The sequence below is a fragment of the Sapajus apella genome, unplaced genomic scaffold (genome assembly GCF_009761245.1).
Source record: "Sapajus apella isolate SASKATOON/1434 unplaced genomic scaffold, GSC_monkey_1.0 scaffold23, whole genome shotgun sequence".
Lineage (NCBI taxonomy): Eukaryota > Metazoa > Chordata > Mammalia > Primates > Cebidae > Sapajus > Sapajus apella.
The window spans coordinates 1,346,575-1,371,709 of record NW_022436963.1 but is presented as its reverse complement, the minus strand read 5'-3'; the positions used below and the strand labels follow the sequence as shown (position 1 = coordinate 1,371,709).

Below are 25,135 nucleotides of genomic sequence, written 5' to 3'. Positions count from 1 at the left end.
GGAAACTGCCAACCCTTCCCTGGGAGGCACCTTGAAGTTCTAAATTGTCTTGTCTCAATTCTAATGGTTGTAATTTAGAGAACATTTATCTGGAAGCAGGGCTTATTTTCCTTTTAAGGGATTTTTCCCTTAGCATCAGAAGGTCTCCATGAGCTGACAGGGTATATAGTTTTCTTTCTGGCTTTGGCATATTTATGGCAGAATGTTTGCCCTTCAGTGTTTTGAGTGTGGCTGAAGCTACATTTTATAAAGTGGGACTGTTAAAGTTTCCCAGCCACTTGGAGAAAGCAGTGTGTTTATTTCTGGCTTTGTTCTTATTTAGCAGCCTTAGAATATTTATTTTGCCAAATTTAGTATTCTTCTGATTATGTTTTGAAAGCAATAAAAATCATCCAGTTTCAAAATTCACAAAGGACTTTAATAGAGATTTTTCCAGAGAAGACATACAGATGGCCAGTAGCACATCAACATAATTAGGCATTAAGAAATGCAAATCAAAACCAAAATAAGATACCACTTCATACTAGGTATATTATTTTACCTAGTATGGCTATAATAGTTTTTTTGTTTGTTTGTTTGTTTGTTTGTTTGTTTTTTTAAAAAGGGAAATAAGGCTGGGCGCGGTGGCTCACGCCTATAATCCCAGCACTTTGGGAGGCCGAGGCGGGTGGATCACGAGGTCAAGAGATAGAGACCATCCTGGTCAACATGGTGAAACCCCGTCTCTACTAAAAATACAAAAATTAGCTGGGCATGGTGGTGCATGCCTGTAGTCCCAGCTACTTGGGAGGCTGAGGTATGAGAATTGCTTGAACCCAGGAGGCGGAGGTTGCGGTGAGCCGAAATCGCGCCATTGCACTCCCACTCCAGCCTGGGTAACAAGAGCAAAACTCCATCTCAAAAAAAAAAAAGGGAAATAATTGTTGGCAAGGATGTGGAGAAATGGGAACATTGCTGATGAAAATGTAAAATGGCATAGCCGCTGTGGAAAACAGTTTGGCAGTTCCTCTAAAAGGTGAACACAGAAACCATATGATCCAGCAAATTCCACTCCTACATATATATCCAAAAGAATTAAAAACAGGGACTCTAGGCGGGCATGGTGGCTCATGCCTGTAATCCTAGTACTTTAGGAGGCCGAACAGGCGGATCACCTGAGGTCAGGAGTTCAAGACCACATTGTCCCTACTAAAAAATAGAAAAATTAGCCGGGTGTGGTGGCAGGAGCCTATAATCCCAGGTACTCGGGAGGCTGAGGCAGGAGAATCACCTTGGGAGGCGGAGATTGCAGTGAGCTGAGATCGCACCACTGCACTCCAGCCTGGACGACAGAGCAAGATTCCTTCTAACGCAAAAAAAAGAAGACAGAGCGTGGTGGCTCTTGCCTGTAATCCCTGCACTTTGGGAGGCCGAGGCGGGTGGATCACCTGAGGTCAAGAGTTCAAGACCAGCCTGGTCAACATGATGAAACCCCGTCTCTACTAAAACAAAAAATTAGCTGGGCGTGGTGGCATACGTCTGTAATCCCAGCTACTTAGGAGGCTGAGGCAGGAGTATTGCTTGAACCCAGGAGGCAGAGATTGCAGTGAGCTGAGATTGTGCCACTGTATTCACTCCAGACTGGCGCCTGGCGACAAAGCAAGACTCTTTTGTCTCAAAAAAAAAAAAAAAAAAGAAGAATATTGTAAAGAACTTTAAGTCAGTAATTATTCTACAATGTAAAAGAAATTGACAAAACAGGGAGATCCTGTCACTACAGAAAATAAACCATAAGTGCTTCTCACTGATTGTCAGATTATAGAGCCAACTGTGTGCATCTGAGAGTGTAAATGTAGAAATGTAGCTGACAGACAAAAGGTGGGATGTGGAAGTGAGACAAAGTTCCTTTTTTTTTTTCCCCAGAACCTCCTCCTCAAATTTCTGGATATATGTATTTTTATATTGTATTAAGAACACTTGATATGGGTCTTACTTGTGTTTTAACTCACTGTGATCCAGACGACACCACAAACAACCTGTTTGATTAAAATGGGCACAACAAACTATTATGGATACAGCATGGCAAACGGAAAGATATTTTATCTTTGAGATGCCAGGGGTGGAAGTTCTGTGTAGTGTGGCTAGGATAGCCTGATGCTTAGTGTGGGCAGAACACAGATTTTTTTGGACCCTCTTGGAGGGAGAAGTGTTGATGTCCCTTTGGTTGACACTGTCAGGCAGAAATTTAAAGGAGAATACACACATGAAATAGCAGCATAGAGTACTTCAATAAGTTGAGGGATTAAGTCGTGCCAGGTGTGGGTGTCACGTTGCAAACACAGTTCTTTTGAATGGTACAGAAATCAGTAATTGAAAGTGAGAGGGCCAGATAAGAGAGGGAGAAATAAATATAGACTTATCCAGGAGCAAAGGTAAGCATCAGACTTAGCATAGAGATGGACAGTCATCTATTTTCTGGAAAGATGCTGTCTGCTGGCTGTTGTTCCAACATTGATCTGTAGTTGGTTCAGGGCAGGTGATGTCTTCGTGCTGTGTGGGAAAGTGAGTGACAACAGTCTGTGCTGCGTAGACTCAGCCCGTCTTGACATTTGTTTACCAGCTGCCTTTTTTTTTTTTTTTTTTTTAAACAGGTGTGGTATCTGTCTGTTTTGAGGGGGATAGTGATGGTTACATCAACTTAGTGGCCTATCCTTATGTGGAAAGTGAGACCGTGGAACAGGATGACACACCGGAACGGGAGCAACCTCGGCGCAAACATTCCCGCCGGAGCCTGCACCGGTCGGGCAGTGGCAGTGACCACAAGGAGGAGAAAGCCAGCCTGTCCCTTGAGACCTCTGAGAGGTAAGAGGTACATTTCTTGTCCTGCTGATATAAGCACTCAAGACTTCTCCAGAGTCCTGACACATCATAGGAAAGCAGGGCTCAAGGTCAAGGTTGGATAAGATAACTGGTGTTCTTGGGATACTCACACAGGTATAGCCTCTTGTCTGTGTCATACCACCCCAGAGATGCCTCTTTCTGGGTATAGCTATACCTGCTTGAGAGAGGAAGGAAGCTCTCTCAGCTCTTTGGAAGCAGGGATCCCCTGTGCTGGTGACAAAAGGTTCTTTGGCTTTTTGTTTTATGTTGCCACCCACAACACAGAAGGTTGCAATACATTAGTTCATAGTGAGGCTCCAAATGCTTTCCAACTTGCAGGATGTCCAAGCCCAAGGGTTGTGAGTCCCATCTAAACGGGAGTTTCCTGATGGTCTTGTGTCGGACCTCTGAGAATCATATCAGTCATTAACCCTTTCCCTGCACCTAAAATTTAGTTTCCATTGTGTTGGAAATTGATTTTTCTTGTAAATTCAAATTATGTTTTTTTGTTTGTTTTTATATGGAGTCTTGCTCTGTTAGGCTGGAGTGCAATGGTGCCATCTTGGCTCACTGCCCCCTCTGCCTCCCAGGTTAAAGCAATTCTCCTGCCTCAGCTTCCTGAGCAGCTGGGATTACAGGTGCACGCCACCATGCCCAGCTAATTTTTGTATTTTTAGTGGAGTCATTGTTTGACCATGTTGGCCACGCTGGTCTTGAACTCCTGACCTCAGGTGATTTGCCTGCCTCAGCCTCCCAAAGTATTGGTATTACAGGTGTGAGCCACCACGCCCAGCCTCAAATTATGTGTCTTGATAATTTCACACAAGAATTAATATGAACTCCCACTAGGATGGGTATAATCAAAAGGACAGACAATAAAAGTATTGATAGAGATGTGAAGAAATTGGAACCCTCCTATGTTGTTAGTAGGAAGGTCAAGTGGTATAGCCACTTGGGAAACAATTTAGCTGTTCTTCAAAAAGTTAAACTAGGCTGAGTGCTGTGGCTCACGCTTGTAATCCTAATGCTTTGGGAGGCTGAAGCAGGAGGATCCTTTGGGGCCAGGAGTTCCAGACCAGCCTGTGTAACATAGTGAGACCACATCTCTTAAAAAAGAAAAAAAAAACAAAAAAAAAACTTGAAAAAACCCAGAAGTTAAACCAGTAATTCCACTCCTAGGTATATATTCCCCCCACCCCCTGCCAAAAAAAACTTAAACCCAAAAGTTAAACCAGTAATTCCACTCCTAGGTATATACCCAAAAGAATTGAGTACCCATATTCACACAAAATTTGTACCAAAATGTTCTTAACATTATTTCTAATAGGGTTGTTTCCAGTTTCTGGCTAACCCAAGTGTCCATCAACTGGTGAATGGATAAACAAAACATGGTATACCCATGTAATGGAATGTTACTCAGCCGTAAAAAGGAATGGAGTACTGGTACATGCTACAACATGGATGAATCATGAAAGCATTATATTAAATGAAAGAAACCAGACACAAAAGACCACATATGTACAATGCCATTTATATAAAGTGTTCACATCAGGCAAATCTATAGAGAAAAAAGGTAGGTTAGTGCTTGCTTTTTATTAGTGGTTAGGGGCTGGAGGTAGTGGGAAATAGGGAGTGACTGCTAATGATGATGGTTTTGATTTTGGGGTTATGAAATGTTCTGAAAAGTAGTGGTGATGTTTTACAATCTTATGAATTCACTAAAACCCCACAGAATTGTAATAATAATAATAATAATAATAGAATTATGGGCCAGACATGGTGTGGCTCACACCTGCAATCCCAGCACTTCGGGAGGCCGAGGCAGGTGGATCACCTGAAGTGAGGAGTTCGAGACCAGCCTGACCAACAAGGTGAAACCCGTCTCTAGTAAATACAAAAAATTAGCTGGGTGTGGTGGCACATGCCTGTAATCCCAGCTACTTGGGAGGCTGAGGCAGGAGAATCACTTGAACTCAGGAGGCGGAGATTGCAGTGAGCCAAGATTACACCATTGCACTCCAGCCTGGGCAACAAGAGCGAAAACTCTGTCTCCAAAAAAAAAAAAAAGTTTCAGTAAGATGCTTTGTGACTTGACTTAGAAGTTTAAATTGGGAATTTCCTTATTTGTGACAGTACATAGTTCAGCTGTGATATCAGATCAGTTCACCAATACATGCTACATACGTGTGCCCCTAAAGCTTTGTAAAGGCCCAGGACATTCCAGCTCTCCTCACTCAGTTTGGTGAACAAGGACACACCCATGTTGAGTACAGAACTCCTTAAGACACTGGCTGAATGGGTTATGTGTCATTTCCTGTGTCCTCAGTCAGCAGGTCCTCTCTGGCCAGGTCTGTATCTTTGATGCAAGGAGAGAGCTTCATATCCACTTCTTAGTAAGCAGGGTCTTCAAATGTCAAACATTCTTATGGACAGATGAATTCCAGCCCATAGAAGCACTTCTTCTATTGCTTCCTCTTCACTCCCCAAGAGGCTGCTTCTTGACTGATGACTGTGGGACCTAACTTGGTCATTCAAGTGACCAAGAATGTTCCCCAAGTCTGTAGCTGACAACTGATGGTTTTCTCTGAGCAGTGCTTTAGGGTGGGCTTTTTTCCCCCATTTTTGGTTATTCTTTTCATTCTTTTTTTTTTTTTTTGGAGACAGAGTCTCACTCTTTTGCCAGGTTGGAGTGCAGTGGCTTGATCTCAGCTCACTGCAACCTCCACCTCCTGGGTTCAAGCAGTTCACCTGCCTCAGCCTCCTGAGTAGCTGGGATTACAGGCACGCGCCACCATGCCCAGCTAATTTTTGTATTTTTAGTAGAGACAGGGTTTTACCATGTTGGTCAGACTGGTATTGAACTCCTAACCTTGTGATCCGCCCGCCTTGGCCTCCCAAAGTGCTAGGATTACAGGTGTGAGCCACTGCACCCAGCCCCCTTTTTTCCCCCTTTTTAGAGACAAGGTCTTCCTCTGTCACCCAGGCTAGAGTGCAGTGGCACCATCAGTGACTTACTGCAGCCTTGAACACGGGGCTCAAGTGATCCTATCCTCTCACCTCAGCTTCCCCAGGTACCTGGGACTACAGCTGTATACCACTGCACTCAGCTAATTTTTAAGTTTTTTGTAGAGATAGGGTCTCGTTTTGTTGCCTAGAACGGTCTCAAACTCCTGGCTTCAAGCAGTCCTCCCACCTTGGCCTCCCTAAGTGAGATTATAGGCATGAGCCACTGTGCCCAGTCTAAAGTGGGCTTTTAAAAATTGTCCTCCAAAGGTACAGAGGCTGCTTCATGAGTCATCTGGCAAAAAACTGTAGAATAACATCACCTAGAATAACATCATTGTCTATGCCCAGGTTCAAGGTCCTGCTCTGAAGGTGACAGCTCTACCTGTACTGACCAAACCTCTTGTCTGGCCTGTTAGCAGAGAGACTGTCATTCCGGGGGTGCAGCTTCTTTCTTCACAGAACCAGGACTGCAACACTGAGGGTGATACCAAGTACAGTGGGGGCTTCATTCAGACACAGAGAACTTTGGGTTTACATGGCAAATAAGTCAACCTTTCCATTTCCTAAAGGGTTTCACTAAGAAGGCATCTTTGAACAGCCTCAGCAGTGCCCTCACTGCTGAAAATAAGGTTTTTGTCACGCCAAGAGGTATTGGTGGGCTCCTCTACTTTCCGATAAGTGGAAATGGGGTCTCTGCCATTACCTCTTTGCCAGTGTTGCACAGCTGACCCTTGGGGAGAGTCAGCCCATGGGGAGGATCATCATTTCCAGCACACACCAGCCCTGGTGGTTAGCTTGAATCTGTACCACTCATGCCACACACAGGAGAGGCCCGCAGTTCGGGAGAGGAGAGTGGCATTTGAAATTGCTGGGTGACAGCAAGGTGCTGTCTCAAAAAAATTAAAAAAAAAAAAAAAAAAAAATTAATGTTCTACTTCTGCTCTGAGCCGCAGACTTGCTCTGTAATTTGCAGGGCACATGACTTCACTTCACCAGTAGTGTGGTTTTCTTGGCTTTTCAGTATGATAAAACAGTATCGTTGGTTACTTCAAGCAAAGATTTTTAGTTTGGGCATAATGAAATTGTTGGTATTTTCCAGTATTTTCAGTTGAAGTTGCTTTCTCACAAAAACTCCTTTGTGGTTTGATTTATTTTATTATTTATTTTTGAGACAGGTTCTCTCTCTGTTGCCCAGGCTGGGGTGCAGTGGCAGGATCACGGCTCACTGCATGTTCAACCCCCTGGGCTCAGGTGATCCTCCCACCTTAGCCTCCCAAGTAGCTAGCTGGCTGGAACTACAGGCACATGCCACCATGCCCAGCTAATTTTTAAAATTTTTGTTGAAATGGGGTTTTGCCATGTTGTCCAGGCTGGTCTTGAACTCCTGGGCTCAAGCAATCCTCCCACCTTGGCCTCCCAAAATGTTGTGATTACAGGTGTCAGCTATCGTGCCTGACGTTGGCTTATTTTAGAAATAAAATTTCCTTCCTCAGCTGGGCACTGTTCAGTGGCATTAAGTATATTAACACTGTTTGCAACTAACTCCCCATTCCTCCTTCCCCCAGCCCTTGGCAACCACTTTTCTAGTTTCTGTCTTAATGGATTTGCAGTTACCTCACATGCTTAGAGTCATACAATATTTATGCTTTTGTGTCTGGCTTATTTCACTTGGCAAAATGTTTTCAAGTTCATGTATGTTGTAGCATGTATAGGAATTTCATTCCTTTTTATTGCTGAATAATATTCCATTGTATGTATATCCCACATTCTGTTTATCAATTCATCTGTTGATGGATGCTTGGTTGTTTTTACCTTTGGTTTATTGTGAATAATGCTGCTGTGAATGTTGATGTAAAGTGTCTGTTTGAACTCTTGTCATTTCTTTTGGGTGTATACCTTGGAATGGAAGTTCTGTTTAGCTTTTTGAGAAACCACCAAACTATGGCTGCATCATTTTACAGTCCCGCTAGCAGTATACGAGAATTCTAGTTTCTTCACATACTGGACACTTGTTCCACTTTCTTCTTTGATAGTAGCCATCCTAATGGATGTGAAGTAATTTTTACCACATAATTTGACAAAAACGTTATTTTTCAGATAGTTTTAAAAGACATAGAAAGAAGACTACTCATAAGATTTACTCATTTTTATTGGTTCATGGGACCTTTATGCAACCAATTAGCAGGGTTTGTGGGTCTGTCATTGTGGGAGGCTTGATTCAGGCCTCCCCTACCCTGTGCAGTGAGACCCTAGAGGAGGACATGCCTGAGTTTCTTAATGATGTGTATGTTCTTCCTTCTTAGCTCACAGGAGGCAAAGAGTCCGAAGGTGGAGCTGCACAGCCACTCAGAGGTCCCTTTCCAGATGCTAGATGGCAACAGTGGCTTGAGTTCTGAGAAGATCAGCCACAACCCCTGGAGCCTGCGCTGTCACAAGCAGCAGCTGAGCCGCATGCGCTCTGAGTCCAAGGACCGAAAGCTCTACAGTATCCTCGTTGCCCCTCCTTCAGGAGTGTTTACTGGGTCCATGGGTCATGTGTTGTTGGGGCACCATTCTGCCCGTGGCTGAGGTCTTTGTCTAGGTCCCTCTTTGTTTTCATCTCCCTTTGTAATAGACTCCTCTTCCTTCTTTTACTTTGATCAACATGTTTTTTTCCTGCCTTTTGGATTTGGTAAGACTGAAGCTTAAAACTTGGCAGTCTAAAACAGTATTGTCTGATAGAACTTTCTATAATTCTATATCTGTGCTTTTCAGTATGGTAGCCACTGGCCACACTGAGTGGCTACTGTGACTAAGCAGTTAATTTAAATTTTATTTTAGTTAATTAAAATTTAAATCATCACATGTGGTTAGTGTGGCTAGTGGTACTATATTGATCATGTCTACAATCAGAGATCTGTATATGTGCCCATATGTGTGCTTGTGTGCACATGTGTAGTTCTCCCCTCCCAAGAGATTAGTAGTTTAAAAGTGATAGTTTGGTGAGATTTTTATCTGATGATAAACACCATAAAATATATTTAAAATGTTAAAGATAGCTGGGCATGGTGGCTTATACGTGTAATCTGAGAGCTTTGGGAGGCAGAGACAGGAGGATCACTTGAGACCAGGTGTTTAAGACCAGCCTGGGCAACATAGTGAGACCTCATCTCTACAAAAAAATTAAAAAATTGGCTGGATGTGGTGGTGTGTGTTTGTAGTTGCAGCTCTGAGGTGGGAGGATTGCTTGACCCCAGGAAGTCAAGGCTGCAGTGAGTCATGATTGCACCACTGCCTTCTAGCTTCTAGCCTAGGCAACACAAGACCCTGTCTCCAAGAAAAAAAAAAAAAAAAAAAGAAGATAAACAAGTATTATGGCATGGGAATTCTTTTTTTTTTTTTTGAGATGGAGTCTCACTCTGTTGCCCAGGCCAGAGTGCAGTGGCATGATCTTGGCTCACTGTAACCTCTTCCTCCTGGGTTCAAGAGATTCTATGCCTCAGCCTCCTCAGTAGCTGGGATTTTGGGTGTGTGCCACCATGCCCAGCCAAGTTTTGTATTTTTAGTAGAGACAGGGTTTCACCATGTTGGCCAGGCTAGTCTTAAACCCCTGAGCTCAAGTGATCTGCCTGCCTTGGCCTCCCAAAGTGCTGGGATTACAAGCATGAGCCACCACACCCGGCCTAGAATGGGAATTCTTATAATTGTTAGTGTTTTGAAGTAGTAGACAAAGAACAACTAATTATTCTAAAAAACTGAGGGAAAACATGCTGAACCTTTTGTACATAATTAATTTTCACAGCAATCTTTTGAGGAAGGAACTGTCATCATTCCCATGTTATAGACGAGGAAATGGAAGCACAGGGGGATTAAGTGTTGGGCCCAGAGCTAGTGAATGGTCAAGGCAGGATTCCAGAGTCCATGCTTCCAGGCTGTTGAGATATTTCTGCAGCCTCCTTCATATTTTATACTCACTTGTTTATAGGTAATAGCATGCAACAGAATTGATTCAGGCCAAATTTAAAAGTTACTTTTAAAAGAATTAGGAGATGTTGAAATATTCATCATCACAGTGATGCTGAGTGTGTGTCCTCTAAGACGTGACTGCTCTGTAGCACCCAGAGGTGGATTTGAGGCCTGGGCTGTGAGACCCAGTGACTTTTGGCAGACATGATAAGTCTGTACCTTTATACAAAAGTTCAAAGATAAGATTGTTGTAAATGGGATATATTGGAAGGAAGACATGTATGTAAGTGGCAAGGAATTAGGACCATAGATCATTTTGAGCTGAAGGTTCTAGAACTATTAAGGGATAAATTATTGCATATATAACATATATATTTATATTACATAATTTATATACAAATATATACATCTAGAACTATTAAAGGATAAATTTATGTGTTTACATGTATATTTTAATATATATAAAATGTTTTTAATTTATAATTTAAATATAATTTACATATGTTATATGTGTAAATATACTTAATGCCACTGAATGAATACATATATAATTCACTGGTTTCAAATTTAGTGAGAAATGGCAATACAGAAATGTAAATCCAGGCTGGGCATGGTGGCTCATGCATGTAATCACAGCACTTTGGTAGGCCAAGGTGGGTGGGTCACTTGAGGTCAGGAGTTTGAGACCAACCTGGTGGATCCCCGTTTCTACTAAAAATACAAAAAGCTGCCGGGCGCGGTGGCTCAAGCCTGTAATCCCAGCACTTTGGGAGGCCGAGGCGGGTGGATCATGAGGTCAAGAGATCGAGACCATCCTGGTCAACATGGTGAAACCCCGTCTCTACTAAAAATACAAAAAATCAGCTGGGCATGGTGGCGCGTGCCTGTAATCCCAGGTACTCAGGAGGCTGAGGCAGGAGAATTGCCTGAACCCAGGAGGCGGAGGTTGCGGTGAGCCGAGATCGCGCCATTGCACTCCAGCCTGGGTAACAAGAGCGAAACTCTGTCTCAAAAAAAAAAAAAAAAAAAAAAGCTTAGTCAGGTGTGGTGGCATGTGCCTGTAGTCCCAGCTACTTGGGAGACTGAGGTAGGAGGATCACTTGAACCTGGGAGGCGGAGGTTGCAGTGAGCTGAAATCATGCTACTGCACTCCAGCCTAGGCAACATACTGCCTGCAAGATAGATCTAAAGATAACATAGGATGGGCGTGGTGGCCCACATCTGTTATCACAGCACTTTTGAAGGCCAAGGTGGGAGGATCACTTGAGGCCAGGAGTTTGAGACCAGCCTGGAACACATAGTGAGACCCTGTCTCTTAAAAAAAAAAAAAAAATTAAAAATTGGGTAGGGAGCTGGGCGCGGTGGCTCACACGTAATCCCAGCACTTTGAGAGGCTGAGGTGGGTGGATCACCTGGGGTTAGGAGTTGAAGAACAGCCTGGCCAACATGGTGAAACCCCATCTCTACTAAAAATACAAAAATTAGCTGCCGGTGGTAGGGGGGGGCGCCTGTAATCCCAGCTACTTGGGAGATTGGCAGGAGAATGACTTGAACCCAGGAGGCAGAGGTTGCAGTGAGCCGAGATTGTGCCACTGCACTCCAGCCTGGGCAATAGAGCAAGACTCTGTCTCAAAAAAAGAAATAAATTAGGCATGCCTGTAGTCCTAGCTGTTCCAGAGGCTGAGGGTGGGAGGTTCTCTTGAGCCCAGTGGTCCAGTGCTGCAGTGACCTCTGGATCCAGCCACTGCACTCCAGTCTGGGCATGAGAGCAAGAGTGCATTTCTTTAAAAAAAAAAAAAAAAAAAAAAAAAAAAAAAAAAAGGCAGGGCATGATGGCTCACGCCTGTAATCCCAACACTTTGGGAGGCCGAGGCAGGTGGATCACCTGAGGTCAGGAGTTTGAGACCAGTTTGACCAACATGGAGAAACCCCGTCTCTACTAAAAATACAAAATTAGCCAGGCATGGTGGCTCATGCCTGTGATCCTAGCTACTCAGGAGGCTGAGGCAGGGGAATGACTTGAACCTGGAAGGCAGAGGTTGCAGTGAGCCGAGATTGCGCCATTGCACTCTAGCCTGGGCAACAAGAATGAAACTCCGTCTCTAAATAAATATAAAAATGCCTTAGAGCCTAGGTTAAAAAACAAATGAACCAAAAAACAAAACAAAAAACACCCAAAACCAGATGTGGTATATACATATAATGGAAAATTATTTAGCCAGAAAATGGAATGAAATTCTGATCCATGCTTACAACATACATGAATCTTGAAAACGTTCTGCTAAGTGAAATAAGCCAGACACAAAATGACAAATACTGTATGATTCCATTATATCAGATACCTAGGAAAGATAAATTTATAGAGACAGAAAGTAGACTAGAGGTTCCCAGGGACTGGGAGGAGGGAAATGAGTTACTGTTTAGTTGCCGTTTAATGGGTACAGAGTTTCATTTTGGGATGATGAAAAAGTTCTAGAGCTAGATGGCTGTGATGGTTATACAACAAAGTAAATATACTTAGTGCCACTGAACTGTATACTTACAAATGGTTAAAGTGGTAAATTTTATGTATATTTTACCACAGTTGGTTTTGGTTGAGAAATAATAAGCCAGTGGTGTGAAACCCACATTTGAGAGCCTCTGAGACAAGCGCATATTGCATTAGGTAAAAGCCCCTTTTATAGAAAAACTGGGTTGTACTTTCCTGGCTGTGGGTGATGGTGAGTGTGATTGTCATTCTCCTTGACCATGACCTAGAGTTCCTCCTGCTTGAGAATGTGGTACACCACTTCAAGTACCCCTGTGTGTTGGACCTGAAGATGGGCACGCGGCAGCACGGCGATGATGCATCAGCTGAGAAGGCAGCCCGGCAGATGCGGAAGTGTGAGCAGAGCACATCAGCCACACTGGGTGTCAGGGTCTGTGGCATGCAGGTGAGTTGCCTCTGCTCAGAGCCTAGGTGCTGCCACTTGCATGATTTGGGTTGTGCTCATACCTGCCTGCCATCTATGCCAAGTGTGTCCTCCTGAGCTCTCTGTCCTTACCTGTTGACCTTAATCTGGGCCTCAGGTGCAGGACCACTGTGAGAGTCTGCTGCCTCGACACTGGGACAAGTAAGACTCTTGCCTGTCAACAAGATGTTCTGATGTTGGAGGAGGGCTCCAAAGCTGGTGGCAGGGAACCCATAGGCCTCGTATTGCTTTCTCTTGGCTCTGCAATGGGAAAACCCAGGGTGAATGTGGCCTGCCTGGTTCCACTTAGATAGGTGAGCAGAAAAGCTCAGGTTGGTCAAAGTGCCTTCCAGACAGTGCCTGCCCAGGGCACTGTGAGCTCTTCAGACTTCCCTGGTACTTACTCTGTCTCCTGGGGTTTCAGGTGTACCAGTTGGACACAGGGCATTACCTCTGCAGGAACAAGTACTATGGCCGTGGGCTCTCCATCGAAGGCTTCCGCAATGCCCTCTATCAATATCTGCACAATGGCCTGGACCTGCGACGTGACCTGTTTGAACCTATCCTGAGCAAACTGCGGGGCCTGAAAGCTGTGCTGGAGCGTCAGGCCTCCTACCGTTTCTACTCCAGTTCCCTGCTTGTCATCTATGATGGCAAGGAGTTCCGGGCTGAGTCCTGCCTGGACCGCCGGGCTGAGATTCGTCTCAAGCACCTGGACATGGTGCTCCCTGAGGTGGCGTCATCCTGTGGCCCCAGCACCAGCCCCAGTAACACCAGCCCCGAGGTGGGTCCCTCCTCTCAGCCCAAGGTGGATGTCCGCATGATTGACTTTGCACACAGCACATTCAAGGGCTTCCGGGATGACCCCACCGTGCATGATGGGCCAGACAGAGGCTACGTGTTTGGCCTGGAGAACCTCATCAGCATCATGGAACAGATGCGGGACGAGAACCAGTAGGCCCTGTTCTGGGCCCCCAGAACCCCTTCCTCTCCACCCGCAGGCAGGGACCATTGCTCTGAACTCGCCGTGAGGACACACAGACTTGCTTTTAAAGGGTTATATTTCTCTTTGGTGTAAACTGTTTTTAGCTATAGCCTGGATCCATATATATAAAGTGAAGGAGGGCAGAACACACATCCTCTTAGTCAGGCTCCTCAGCTTTGTGGCTCTGACTGCTGTGTCCTGGCTGCCTTAGGAAGGAAGAGGTGCCCCAGGTGGGCTTGGCAGCAGGGACAGGGTGCCCTTGGACATTGGTTTCTGTTGTCTAGATCTTTGAGAGCTGTGGCTGCAGGGCCCTACTGATTGTAGGGTAAAGTCCTGGGCTAGTGCAGGGCCCTTCCATGCCCATTCTTCCCTTGTTCCCCAGAAGTAGAGGGGTTTGTGTGCCCATTTCTTGGGGGCTTTGCAGTCTTATGTTGTGGGTGTCAGCTAGCTCTTTAATAAGTGCCCTCAGGGCACCACAGGGCTGACTGCACAAACCTGGACCCATCCTTGGGTCTGACCTTAGCATGGGGCTAGATTAATGAAGCTGGGCTGAGGCCAACTTATGGCCAAGGGTAGGCCCTGGGTTCCCCAGGCCCCTTTCGTATTCCTGAAACAGCCAGCCTCTCCAAATTCCCTTGCCTAAGAAGGCCACTCCCTCCTACCCCACTGAAGTGGGGGAGAGTCAGTGTCCCAGCAGGTCTCAGGGCCTCTGGTTGCTGTGGCCCAGACAGTATTTGCAGTTCTTGTGCTATGGGTGGGAGTCTTCCTCCTCAAGTTTTGGCAGCTGTGCTGCCACTAGACGGGCTGCTCCTCCCAGGGCTCAGGGACTGTGGTCCGCTCAGGGTCTCATTTCCCCAGGCCAAGTTCAAGGCAGCAGCCCTTTGTGAGGCGCTCTTGGCCCTGGGCCTAGAGGGAGAACTTTTAAGTTTTTTTTGCTCATGGGGACATGGTATGGGTGCAGGTGCCCACATTCTGCTAAGGAGAGCTTTGTCTGATCAGTTCTGGGTCCATCAGTTTGTCCATGTGTCCACCTGCCAGCCCCTGTCCCTCGGGATCCTTCCCTGGGGTGTAGCCTTGCTCATTAGTGTATATTCATTCCTTCATGCTTTCCTCAGCAGAATGCTCACTCTCCCGTTTCTGAGGTGAGCTTTTGCCCCGTGCCCTTTCTCTGCAGGTGTTGCCTTTTTATAAAGACCTGATAGCAGAATAAATTGTAGGTGTTGTTTCCCCGTTGACCTAGCACCCTTTCTGTGGGCCTAGAATATGGCTGTCAACACTGACAGTGGGGCAGTGAAGGCTAGATGGGTGGCCCTTCCTTTCTTATGGTTTTAGTCATTTTGGCTGCCAGCCCTTAGTGGCACAGACCTGCTGCTTCTAACACAGATGGCCAGGAGGTGATACCTATTTCAGCCATTGCCAGCGTTAGCACCCTATCCACGGAGCCCAGGGCCACTGTTCATTGTCAATTTAGGCAGGTTCCTACTTGGAATTAAAGGAAAGCCTGCCAGCTGTGATAGGCTTTGGTAACTGATGGACTCGTTTCCCGGTCCTTAGAGATGCAGCCTTTTAAGGGCTCCTTGATGGATACCATCTCTCCTAGCTCCCGGCCCTGGTGCCAGCGGTGGGCAGGTTCCCATTCTTTGGGGCTGGGAGGGACAGCTTGCCTGTTTCTGGTCAGAAATTACGGTCTTTTCTCATGTACCATTCTGTGGCTTCAGCCACGGGGGCAGGAGCCCTTGATTAGTGTATAGACAGTCATCCCTGGTAGGGTGGAGGATAAGACATAGGGTCTAGAGCTGTTTGGGACCTTCAGGGGATGTCCTGTGCCTCCCAGGTTCCTAGATTCTGGGAGGAGAGGCTGTGGCATTCTACTGCGCCTCACAGCGAGCAAAGATGCACCCACTTATCAGTATTTTCTTGGCATTAAAAAGAGTGAAAAGGCCTGGGATTTGCTGCTCTTCCCCTAGAGCAGGGCCCCTCCTTTCAGCACTTTGGACACCTGGAGACCCAGCCCTGTTATTTCACGGTAGTGGGCAAGTGTGTGCGCATACTGTCTGCCACTGCTTTCTCCCTACCCCATGCCAGAGAGCTCTGTCCCTGCCAGGCCCCGCCGCCTTAGCCCCAACTTGGGACCAAAGTGCAACGTGGATCATGGGTTGGGGTGCTCAGGTGACCCCTCTCTATAGTGCTTCCCTGGGCCAAGCTGACACCAGTTCCTGAGGGTGGGGTGGGACGGGTGGTGCTTAAAAGGGGAAGGGGACCAGTGTAGCAACTTGCCAGGGACCCCACCCCCCTCCCTCTCTGGGCCTGTGCAATGGGCGTGGGGATTCCCATCAAGGGGCCTGGCGCCTGTGCTAGTTCCGTAGCTGCTGCTCACCGCTCACTCCTGGCCACATGCACGTTTCCTAGATGCATATTGCTTTTAACTTTAAAGCTGTACAATTTGGTTATGTTTGTGCTGACTTGAAAAATACTTTAATGAGGAAAAAAAATGGATAACCCTGGGAAGAACCTGGTTCTTTGCTTCTCGGGGAACTGTAAGCCCTCGCATTCTGGGAATGGCTCTCTGCTCCTCTTTCCCGGAAGCTAAGCCTGTTCCCACCGCCGGAGGCCCGCGCCCGGACACTACCTGTGGCTGCCCGTGCAGCTGCGTTTGTTCTGGACCTTGCGTGCGGTGGAGGGGTGCTTGGGCCGAGCCCAGTCCTTTCTGTACACCTAGCGCTACCCGCCCCGCTTGTGTCTGAGGTCGTGTATGTCAAAAATAAAGCCGCTAGAAGCGGAGGCGAGTCTGTCTCTTTGTGAAAATTACTCAGCCCGGAAGCCTTCCCTGTTCTCCCTTCCCCGGGCTAAGGCCGATGGGCGGGTCCTAGAGCGGGGCGGGACCGGCGTCCTTTGGACCACGCGGAGCAGGGAACAAGGCCTCGCCCTTGGCGCCATTTCCGCCTTTGCATCCGCCAATGGCCAGCTGACCCGCGGGTCCCGACCCGGGTCCCCATGGCAGCCTAGCGCGCTCGAGCGCTCATTGGCTACGTCTGTCGCAGCGCCGCGCCCCAGCGCTCCGACGCCGGCGGCCGTGCCACGTATGCGGCAGCCGATTGGCCCGCGGGGGTTGCGTCACTGCCCGCGCCGGTCCGGCTTGAGTTCGGGACCAGCCGCCGTCCATCTGGCGTTTCCTGCTGGGTTGTGGTGGCCCTGGATCCGGCGTCAGGGCGACCGGGCGGACAAGGTGGAACTAGAGTCAGTCAGGCGGGTTGGTGAAGGGCACGGGGCCGGGCACAGCGTTGGGAGTGCGCGGCAGGGGCCGGCCAGGCGGGCTGCAGGCACCTCAGGGCCCGGCACACCCTTCCAACGCCCGGAGGCGCGATGAAGGCATTGATATTAGTGGGGGGCTATGGGACGCGGCTACGGCCGCTGACGCTGAGCACCCCGAAGCCACTGGTGGACTTCTGCAATAAGCCCATCTTGCTGCACCAAGTGGAGGCACTGGCCGCGGTAAGACCCAGAATTGGGATCGAAGTCGCGTTCGGATCCGGCGGGACTAGGGATGGCCAGCGACTAGGGGTCAGGGGCTCCCCTACCTTCTGACTGAGCCCGCCTGTCGGCCTGCGTTCTGACAGGCAGGCGTGGACCACGTGATCCTGGCCGTGAGCTACATGTCGCAGGTGCTGGAGAAGGAAATGAAGGCACAGGAGCAGAGGGTGAGGCAGAGACTCTTGGCCCTTACCCTCGGTCCCCGCCCAACTTCCCACCCTGGTAGAACCTGACTTGGGGGGCCTCTTCCTTCTAGCTGGGAATCCGAATCTCCATGTCCCATGAAGAGGAGCCTTTGGGGACAGGTCAGTAGAGACAGGAAAGTCTCTTGGGGAGGGTTTAGGGCCAGGAAAAGGGTAAGACCCAGCCTGGATTGGCCTGCTGAGCCTGAATCAGGGACTCAGACCTCCAGCAAGGTGGTGACCTGTCCCCTTCCCCCAGCTGGGCCCCTGGCACTGGCCCGTGACCTACTCTCCGAGACTGCAGACCCTTTCTTCGTCCTCAACAGTGATGTGATCTGCGATTTCCCCTTCCAAGCCATGGTGCAGTTCCACCGGCACCATGGTCAGGAGGGCTCCATCCTGGTAAGGCGCCAGGTCTTTTTTCTCTTGACACTTCCGCCCTCCATGCCCAGCCTCCCCTGCCCCCTAGCCTTCATTTGCCTTCGGATGTTATGGGTACAGAGCTGTGCAATATATATCTTTAAGCACTTGGGGCAGAGTCTGAGATCTGGGACAGCATGTATATCAAGGCTCAGGAACACTGGACTAGTGTTCCCTTCCTTGCATTCAGGTGACCAAGGTGGAGGAACCCTCCAAGTACGGTGTTGTGGTGTGTGAGGCTGACACAGGCCGCATTCACCGGTTCGTGGAGAAGCCGCAGGTGTTTGTGTCCAATAAGATCAATGCAGGCATGTACATCCTGAGCCCTGCGGTGCTGCGGCGCATCCAGGTGTGTAGAAGACACCTGTTGGTGGGCTGGGGTGGGGGCAGGCCATCACTGCCATGACCCTGCTCACAAGCTGCCCACTCCCACAGCTGCAGCCTACGTCCATTGAGAAGGAGGTCTTCCCTGTTATGGCCAAGGAGGGGCAGCTATATGCCATGGAGTTGCAGGGTGAGGTAGGGAGGCCACAGGGTGGGGGTGGTCTGTGGCTGGGCTGAGGCCCCTGATACATCCCTCCCTACAGGCTTCTGGATGGACATTGGGCAGCCCAAGGACTTCCTCACTGGCATGTGCCTCTTCCTGCAGTCACTGAGGCAGAAGCAGCCTGAGCGGCTGTGCTCAGGCCCTGGCATTGTGGGCAACGTGCTGGTGGTGAGGCCCTTGCCCAGCCCATGATTAACCTCCCAGTCTTGGGAGACAAGTGGCCCACTTGTATTTCTCCCACCACTCTCAGGATCCAAGTGCCCGCATCGGCCAGAACTGCAGCATTGGCCCCAACGTAAGCCTAGGACCTGGTGTGGTGGTGGAGGATGGTGTGTGTATCCGGCGGTGCACGGTGCTGCGGGATGCCCGTATCCGCTCCCACTCCTGGCTTGAGTCCTGCATTGTGGGCTGGCGCTGCCGTGTGGGCCAGTGGGTAAGCCTGTGGACTGGGCTACATGGGGAGAGGGCCGGGAGAGGGGCAGGAGAGGGGTGGGGAATGTGCCCGCATCCCTGACAGGGCCTATCCTCTCCTGGAGGTTCGCATGGAGAATGTGACAGTGCTGGGTGAGGACGTCATAGTTAACGACGAGCTCTATCTCAACGGAGCCAGCGTGCTACCCCACAAGTCTATTGGCGAGTCAGTGCCAGAGCCTCGCATCATCATGTGAGGGGATGCAGTGGGGCTGGCCGAGCCCCGGTTTTCCAATTGGCAAGGGGAGTGCTGGCCTGACACATCAGAAGACCCTGGACTTCTTTTAATTTGTCTGAGGGGCATTGGATGAAGCTGAAGCCGTTGGACACCTGCCTTCTCATGTGTGGACACCATCTGGCAGGATCCCTGCTGGGCACACCCAACAAACCCCACTCCCTCAAGAAGGGCCAGGGCCAGGGCTGTATGGAATAATAATTTAATGCTCACTGTGGCCCTGACTGAAAGTCAAGCTCAGGCACAATTAGGGCCATGGCTGGGCTCCCACCAATGAAACAGGCAGGCACGGGGGTTGGATGTGGTGGTGGTGGGTACAGGAGAAGGGCAAAGGGAGCTCATAAATAGGGCCCAGCCTGGCTCTGGGTTCAAGGGTGGAGGTTCCAGGATGGCAGGCTGAGAGCTAAGCAGCTGAGGAGGTAGTGCTCGTACTGGCTGCCTTCTCCCAGTCCTCTACAGACACGATGGTGGCTTTGCAGAAGAAGCAGTCCTTGTTGTTCATCAGGTGTTGGTTGATGCAGGCTCTACAACAGGGGAGGGGATGAGGACTGCATGGCATGTACAAACTGCTCTCCCCACCACCAAGCAGTGGGGTCCACTTACTTGCAGGACTTGTGGCCACAGGGCTGGAACACAGCAGAGATGGGGTGGGCATAGCAGATGGGGCAGAGGTCCTCCTCACTGGTGGGCTGCAAGAAGGAAAATGAAGAGTAGGCTGGAGTTGGATGCCCAGCTATGTGGATGTCTGCTGTGCCTATGTAGAAGGGCACACATATTCAAGTGGGTTGGGCCTGTGTGCTGTGGGTCCACTCACCAGGGAGGCAGCTGCTGCCTGGGCAGATGCAGAGGTCAGGTGCGCCAGCATCTGTTCCACCTGAGCCAGCTCGTCGGCACTGATATAATCTGCATCTGGGAGCGGTAGGTAGTGTCAAGCCAGAGGTAGCTGAGGATGTGGTGCCTCTTGAATATTTCCAGCCTAGAACTTTGCTTTTTTTTTTTTTTTTTTTTTTTAGATAGTCTTGCCATATCGCCAGGCTGGAGTGTAGGGGCGCAATCTCGGCTCACTGCAACCTCTACTTCCCAGGTTCAAACGATTTTCCTGCGTCAGCCTCCCGAGTAGCTGGCACTATAGGCATGTGTCACCATGCCCAGCTATTTTTTTTTCTTTTTTTTTTTTTTTTGAGACAGAGCCTTGCTTTGTCATCCAGGCTAGAATGCAGTGGCCTGATCCTGGCCACTGCAACTTCTACCTGCCAGGTTCAAGTGAGTCTCCTGCCTCAGCCTCCTGAGTAGCTGGGATTACAGGCACCCACTACCATGCCTGGCTAATTTTTATATTTTTAGTAGAGACGGGGTTTCACCATGTTGGTTAGGCTGGTCTTAAACTTCTTCTGATCTCGTGATCCGCCCACTTCGGCTTCCCAAAGTGTTGGGATTACAGGTGTGTGCCACTGTGCCTGGCTTAATTTTTGTATTTTTAGTATAGACGGGGTTTTACCATCCAGGGTTGGCCAGGATGGTCTTGATCTCCTGACCTTGTGATCAGCCCACCTTGGCCTCCCAAAGTGGTTGGATACAGGTGTGAGCCATTATGCCTGGCCAGACTGCTGTTCTTAAAGCTCCTGACCTGATTCAGCCCTGGATCTCCCTGACCCACCCCACTACCTCACTCACAGCTCTGCAGGGAGAAGCGCTTCCGGTCAGGGGCTGGCAGGGTAGTGCCAGGTGCTGGGGGCTCTGGCTGTCCCAGGAGATAGCATATTGAACGGAGCTGGAAGCAGGGATCTGCCAGGAGCACTGATGTGGCTCGTTCTCTCCTAGGTAGGGGAGGGTGCAAAGGCAGTCAGAAGTCTTGGGGTCTGGCTAAAAGTCCCTATTGGGATTGCCAATGAGGAGTGCCATGGCTCTTGCATGATCATTTCCCCCCCCCCCCATCCTTTCCATCTCCCTGCTTCTGAAACCCCAAGTCCTGGATTCTAGTAAAGTGCCACACAATCTGGGTTACCACTTTTTTTTTTTTTTTTTGAGATGATGGAGTCTCTGTCACCCAGGCTAGAGTGCAGTGGTGCAATCTCGGCTCACTGCAACCTCCGCCTCCTGGGTTTAAGCGATATTCTCCTGTCTCAGCTTCCCGAGTAGCTGGGATTACAGGCACACACTACCATGCCTGGCTAATTTTTGTATTTTTAGTAGAGATGGGGTTTCTCCATGTTGGCCAGGCTGGTCTCGAACTTATGACCTCAGGTGATCCACCCACCTCGGCCTCCCAAAGTGCTGGGATTACAGGCGTGAGCCACCGTGCCCAGCCTGGGGTACCACTTTAAGAGGGCTCAGGGGTGCCACCTTCAGATAGAGTTCGCCTGCCCCATAACATATCAATCCTTCAAAATCACTTCAAATAAATACTAACAGCAGCTTGGAGACATCATTCTATACTCTCCCTTTTACTCCAAGGACAAAGGAGCGGCAGAGAGCTGCTAGCCAAAGGCAGGCTGGGACTTAGGGGTTGGACTCACTCCCCCTCTGGCGGTCACGCGGGGCCCCTGGGCGGTAGGGGATACCGCCGTCACGCCTCCTGAAACAAGAACCAATAGGAGCCCGGGCCCCGCCCCTGGGGGGAGTATTTAGGAGCTGATCAGGACCTCGCTCCGAGAGGGCTGGGGAAGCCGAAGGGAGCGTGGAGTAGAGGCCGGCCCCGTCTCACGACCTGGGAACAGGAACACAGGGGCTCTTGGCCGACCGGGCAGGGCAGAACCCGCACCGTGCCTCCTCGGCAAGGGCCATCCCGGTGCTACCCACGTCACACTAGAGCAGAAGTAGGTGAGTCCTGGAATTGCGACCTGCACAGAGCTGGTCTGTCCTGTCCCTGATGGTCGCCGCCATGACCTGGCTGGTGCCGCTGGGAGCACTGCTCTGCATGCTGCGCGTTGGGTCAAGCACCCCAGACTCCGAGGGTTTCCCGCCCCGTATGCCCCACAACTGCCCCTACAAATGCGTCTGCGCTGCTGACTTGCTGAGCTGCACTGGCCTAGGGTTGCAGGACGTGCCCGCCGCGTTACCTGCCGCTACTGCGGACCTCGACCTAAGCCACAACGCACTTCAGCGCCTGCGACCCGGCTGGTTGGCGCCCCTCTTGCAGCTTCGCGCCCTGCACCTAGGCCATAACGAACTAGATGCGCTGGGTCGCGGCGTCTTCGCCAATGCCAGCGGCCTGAGACTGCTCGATCTGTCATCTAACGCGTTGCGGTCGCTTGGCCGCCACGATCTCGACGGGCTGGGGGCGCTGGAGAAGCTGCTTCTGTTCAATAACCGCCTGGTACACTTGGACGAGCATGCCTTCCATGGCCTGAGAGCACTCAACCATCTCTACCTGGGCTGCAACGAACTCGCCTCCTTCTCTTTCGATCACCTGCACGGTCTGAGCACCACCCACCTGCTTACTCTGGACCTCTCCACCAACCGACTGGGACACATCTCCGTACCTGAGCTGGCAGCGCTGCCAGCCTTCCTCAAGAACGGCCTCTACTTGCACAACAACCCATTGCCCTGCGACTGCCGCCTCTACCAACTGCTACAGCACTGGCACCAGCGGGGCCTGAGCGCCGTGCGTGACTTTGTGCGCGAGTACACATGCTTAGCCTTCAAGGTACCCGCGTCCCGCGTGCGTTTCTTCCAGCACAGCCGCGTCTTTGAGAACTGCTCGTCGGCCTCAGCTCTTGGCCTAGAGCGGCCGGAAGAGCACCTGCACGCGCTGGTGGGTCGGTCCCTAAGGCTTTACTGCAACACCAGCGTCCCGGCCATGCGCATTGCCTGGGTTTCCCCGCAGCAGGAGCTGCTCAGGGCGCCAGGATCCCGCGATGGCAGCATCGCGGTGCTGGCTGACGGCAGCTTGGCCATAGGTAACGTGCAGGAGCAGCATGCAGGACTCTTCGTGTGCTTGGCCACTGGGCCCCTCCTGCATCACAACCAGACACACGAGTACAACGTGAGCGTGCACTTCCCGCGCCCAGAGCCCGAGGCTTTCAACACAAGCTTCACCACGCTGCTGGGCTGCGCCGTGGGCCTGGTGCTTGTGCTGCTCTACCTGTTTGCCCCACCCTGCTGCTACTGCCGCCGTACCTGCTGTTGCCGCTGCTGGCCCCGAACACCCAGCCCACTCCGTGAGCTGAGCGCACAGTCTTCAGTGCTCAGCACCACACCGCCTGACGCACCCAGCCGCAAGGCCAGCGTCCACAAGCACGTGGTCTTTCTGGAGCCAGGCCGGAGGGGCCTCAATGGCCGAGTGCAGCTGGCAGTAGCTGAGGACTTCGATCTCTGCAACCCTAGGGGCCTGCAGCTGAAGGCTAGCTCTGAGTCTGCTAGCTCCATAGGCTCCACAGGTTTCATGACAACCTAGGCTGCACCAGAGCCCCACCCAAGCCCCTGCCCTCTTGCTGCTCGCCCTGCTCCCTGCTTTGGTCCAGAGAACTGGCAGATGCTGGTGTGGAGCACTGTGCCTGGCCCCCGGCTTCCTGTGTGGGCCTCAAACCACAATGGGCCTTCTCACTCACTGGTAGAGAGAGAGGTTCCAGTCCCTAACCTGCCTTCTGCTCTGCCCCTGCACATGACCCAAAGGCCCCAGGCCCTGCCAGGTGTGCTAGTGCCTGCTTCTCCAGGGACCTCCTGGTGCCCAAATGCCCTGTGAGGCTGAGAGACCCAGGCCCATGTGGAAGAACCCCTGTGGCAGAGCCCCCTATCCACCCTCAGGGGCCAAAGGAACTTTTGAGTGGTGCTGAAGAGCTGACGCAGGGCTACTTCCCCTTCCCAAGGGGGTGGGAGGGAGTGGGCCCATAGGGAAAAGGAGGCAGCTCTGAAGGAAGATCCCACCCACACCCCAAGACAGGAGGAAACAAGGCCGCCCTCTGGTGAAATGGGACTCTCTCCATCCGCCAACACCCAACCTCCTGAAATCTTCGCAACTGCACAGAGTCCGGTGGGCAGGCACTAGGCAGGAAAGGCTCCTTAAGAGACTCCTGAGGGCCCTGGCCTAAGCCCCAGCCAGAGGCCCTGCTCTTCTGGCCCGGTTCTCTCCAGCTGTTGTTCTGAAGGCAGAGCCCATTCTGTGGGCTCACAAGACACAGTGAAGGGGATCATGGCCTGGGCTCCTTCTTTTCAGCCGTAAAACGCCCAAGAAGCCTGGCGAGCATGGCCAAGCTGGGAGGGCCGAGCCGGAACTCCATGTCCCTCGAGGGCAGGTGCCTCTTAAGGGCTGGCACTGGTTTCAGCCTAATGGCTGAGGCGGTGCCCTGGCTTCACATGCCTCTCACTGCTCCCATTGCAGGGGGGCAGGGAAGGGGGTCTGGGAGCTCCTCATGTGTGGGGGCTGAGCTGGGGGCCCTCATGGTCATCCTGGACCCCACTGCTCCAGAGTTTCTTAATAAAGGCAGCACTTGCTTATTGCTGGAGCCTTCGCAGACAAAGGTGGTCCTGCGTGTGTTCAGCTCTCCACCCAGCAGCCTGGCCCTGTCCACTACAGGATGGCACACCCTACAGAGTCCTGCCTCCCATGCCTGGTACCTGAGGTGTGGCCACAAGCCAGTAGCTCTGTGGGCCAGGGTATCCTGTCCTGCTGGGGTCCCAGATTCTCCTACTTAGAGGAGCTCCCTCTGCCCCATATGTAGGCTGTTCACACCTCACCACCTTCCCTCTGCCTCAAAACCTGATACTGAGGTCGGTTTTCCAGATTAGGAAACAGAGGTACCAGGAGGCCCTGTCCAGTCCCTCCTCACCAGACACACCCAGCTCCCAGCAGGGCCCACAGTCCCCAACACTCACTCTGAAGCTGGGCCACGCACCAGGAGCTGCACCAGGATGCCCGTCACTGCCACCAGAATGGGGTAGTGGTCCACGCTCTCTAGGCCTGAGGGGAAGGGAAGGAAGGAAGATGAGCCTCCCACACACTCCCACTGCAGGGGCTCCAGGCTTGACACCATCCGCCCTGCCCACTGCCCTCCCTACAGAAGG

General features: G+C 50.6%; 4 protein-coding genes across 17 annotated transcripts in view; 3 read left to right on the top strand and 1 right to left on the bottom strand.

Annotated features, from left to right (window-relative positions):
• IP6K1 (inositol hexakisphosphate kinase 1) overlaps positions 1–16,527 on the top strand; it is a 61,326-nt gene extending 44,799 nt beyond the window's left edge. For 6 of the 7 annotated variants that reach the window (XM_032289855.1, XM_032289857.1, XM_032289856.1 and 3 more), the window contains 4 exons: positions 2,631–2,841; positions 8,169–8,350; positions 12,568–12,743; positions 13,186–16,235. In XM_032289855.1, coding sequence (XP_032145746.1) covers positions 2,631–2,841; positions 8,169–8,350; positions 12,568–12,743; positions 13,186–13,719 — 1,103 coding nt within the window. In that variant the 3' untranslated portion in view covers positions 13,720–16,235. Of the gene's footprint in view, positions 1–2,630; positions 2,842–4,001; positions 4,433–8,168; positions 8,351–12,567; positions 12,744–13,185 lie in introns of those variants that run through there. The other variant, XM_032289861.1, reaches the window with a different exon arrangement.
• A 330-nt stretch (positions 16,528–16,857) lies between these two features.
• On the top strand, positions 16,858–19,349 carry GMPPB (GDP-mannose pyrophosphorylase B). The gene is made up of 9 exons (XM_032289862.1): positions 16,858–17,238; positions 17,364–17,444; positions 17,534–17,582; positions 17,719–17,861; positions 18,070–18,228; positions 18,315–18,393; positions 18,467–18,594; positions 18,677–18,859; positions 18,963–19,349. Exons 1-9 carry the CDS (start codon positions 17,110–17,112, stop codon positions 19,092–19,094), a joined length of 1,083 nt encoding a protein of 360 aa, XP_032145753.1. The 5' UTR covers positions 16,858–17,109; the 3' UTR covers positions 19,095–19,349.
• The window catches only part of RNF123 (ring finger protein 123), a 34,112-nt gene continuing 28,295 nt past the window's right edge, over positions 19,319–25,135 (bottom strand). For all 8 annotated transcript variants that reach the window (XM_032289844.1, XM_032289851.1, XM_032289843.1 and 5 more), the window contains 5 exons: positions 24,947–25,031; positions 20,807–20,949; positions 19,947–20,041; positions 19,736–19,821; positions 19,319–19,656 (listed from right to left, as the gene is read on the bottom strand). In XM_032289844.1, the coding sequence (XP_032145735.1) occupies positions 19,536–19,656; positions 19,736–19,821; positions 19,947–20,041; positions 20,807–20,949; positions 24,947–25,031 (530 nt within the window). In that variant the 3' untranslated portion in view covers positions 19,319–19,535. The remainder of the gene's footprint in view (positions 19,657–19,735; positions 19,822–19,946; positions 20,042–20,806; positions 20,950–24,946; positions 25,032–25,135) is intronic.
• On the top strand, positions 21,347–24,591 carry AMIGO3 (adhesion molecule with Ig like domain 3). Its single transcript, XM_032289854.1, has one exon. It carries the CDS (start codon positions 22,002–22,004, stop codon positions 23,526–23,528), a length of 1,527 nt encoding a protein of 508 aa, XP_032145745.1. The 5' UTR covers positions 21,347–22,001; the 3' UTR covers positions 23,529–24,591.

Excerpts from the sequence above, each read along its gene's own strand:
- GMPPB (XM_032289862.1), top strand. The coding sequence starts at position 17,110 with ATGAAGGCATTGATATTAGTGGGGGGCTATGGGACGCGGCTACGGCCG. Across the intron at positions 17,862-18,069 it reads GTCAGGAGGGCTCCATCCTG|GTGACCAAGGTGGAGGAACC; the intron begins GTAAGGCGCCAG and ends CCTTGCATTCAG. Across the intron at positions 18,860-18,962 it reads GCTGCCGTGTGGGCCAGTGG|GTTCGCATGGAGAATGTGAC; the intron begins GTAAGCCTGTGG and ends CCTCTCCTGGAG.
- AMIGO3 (XM_032289854.1), top strand. The coding sequence starts at position 22,002 with ATGGTCGCCGCCATGACCTGGCTGGTGCCGCTGGGAGCACTGCTCTGC.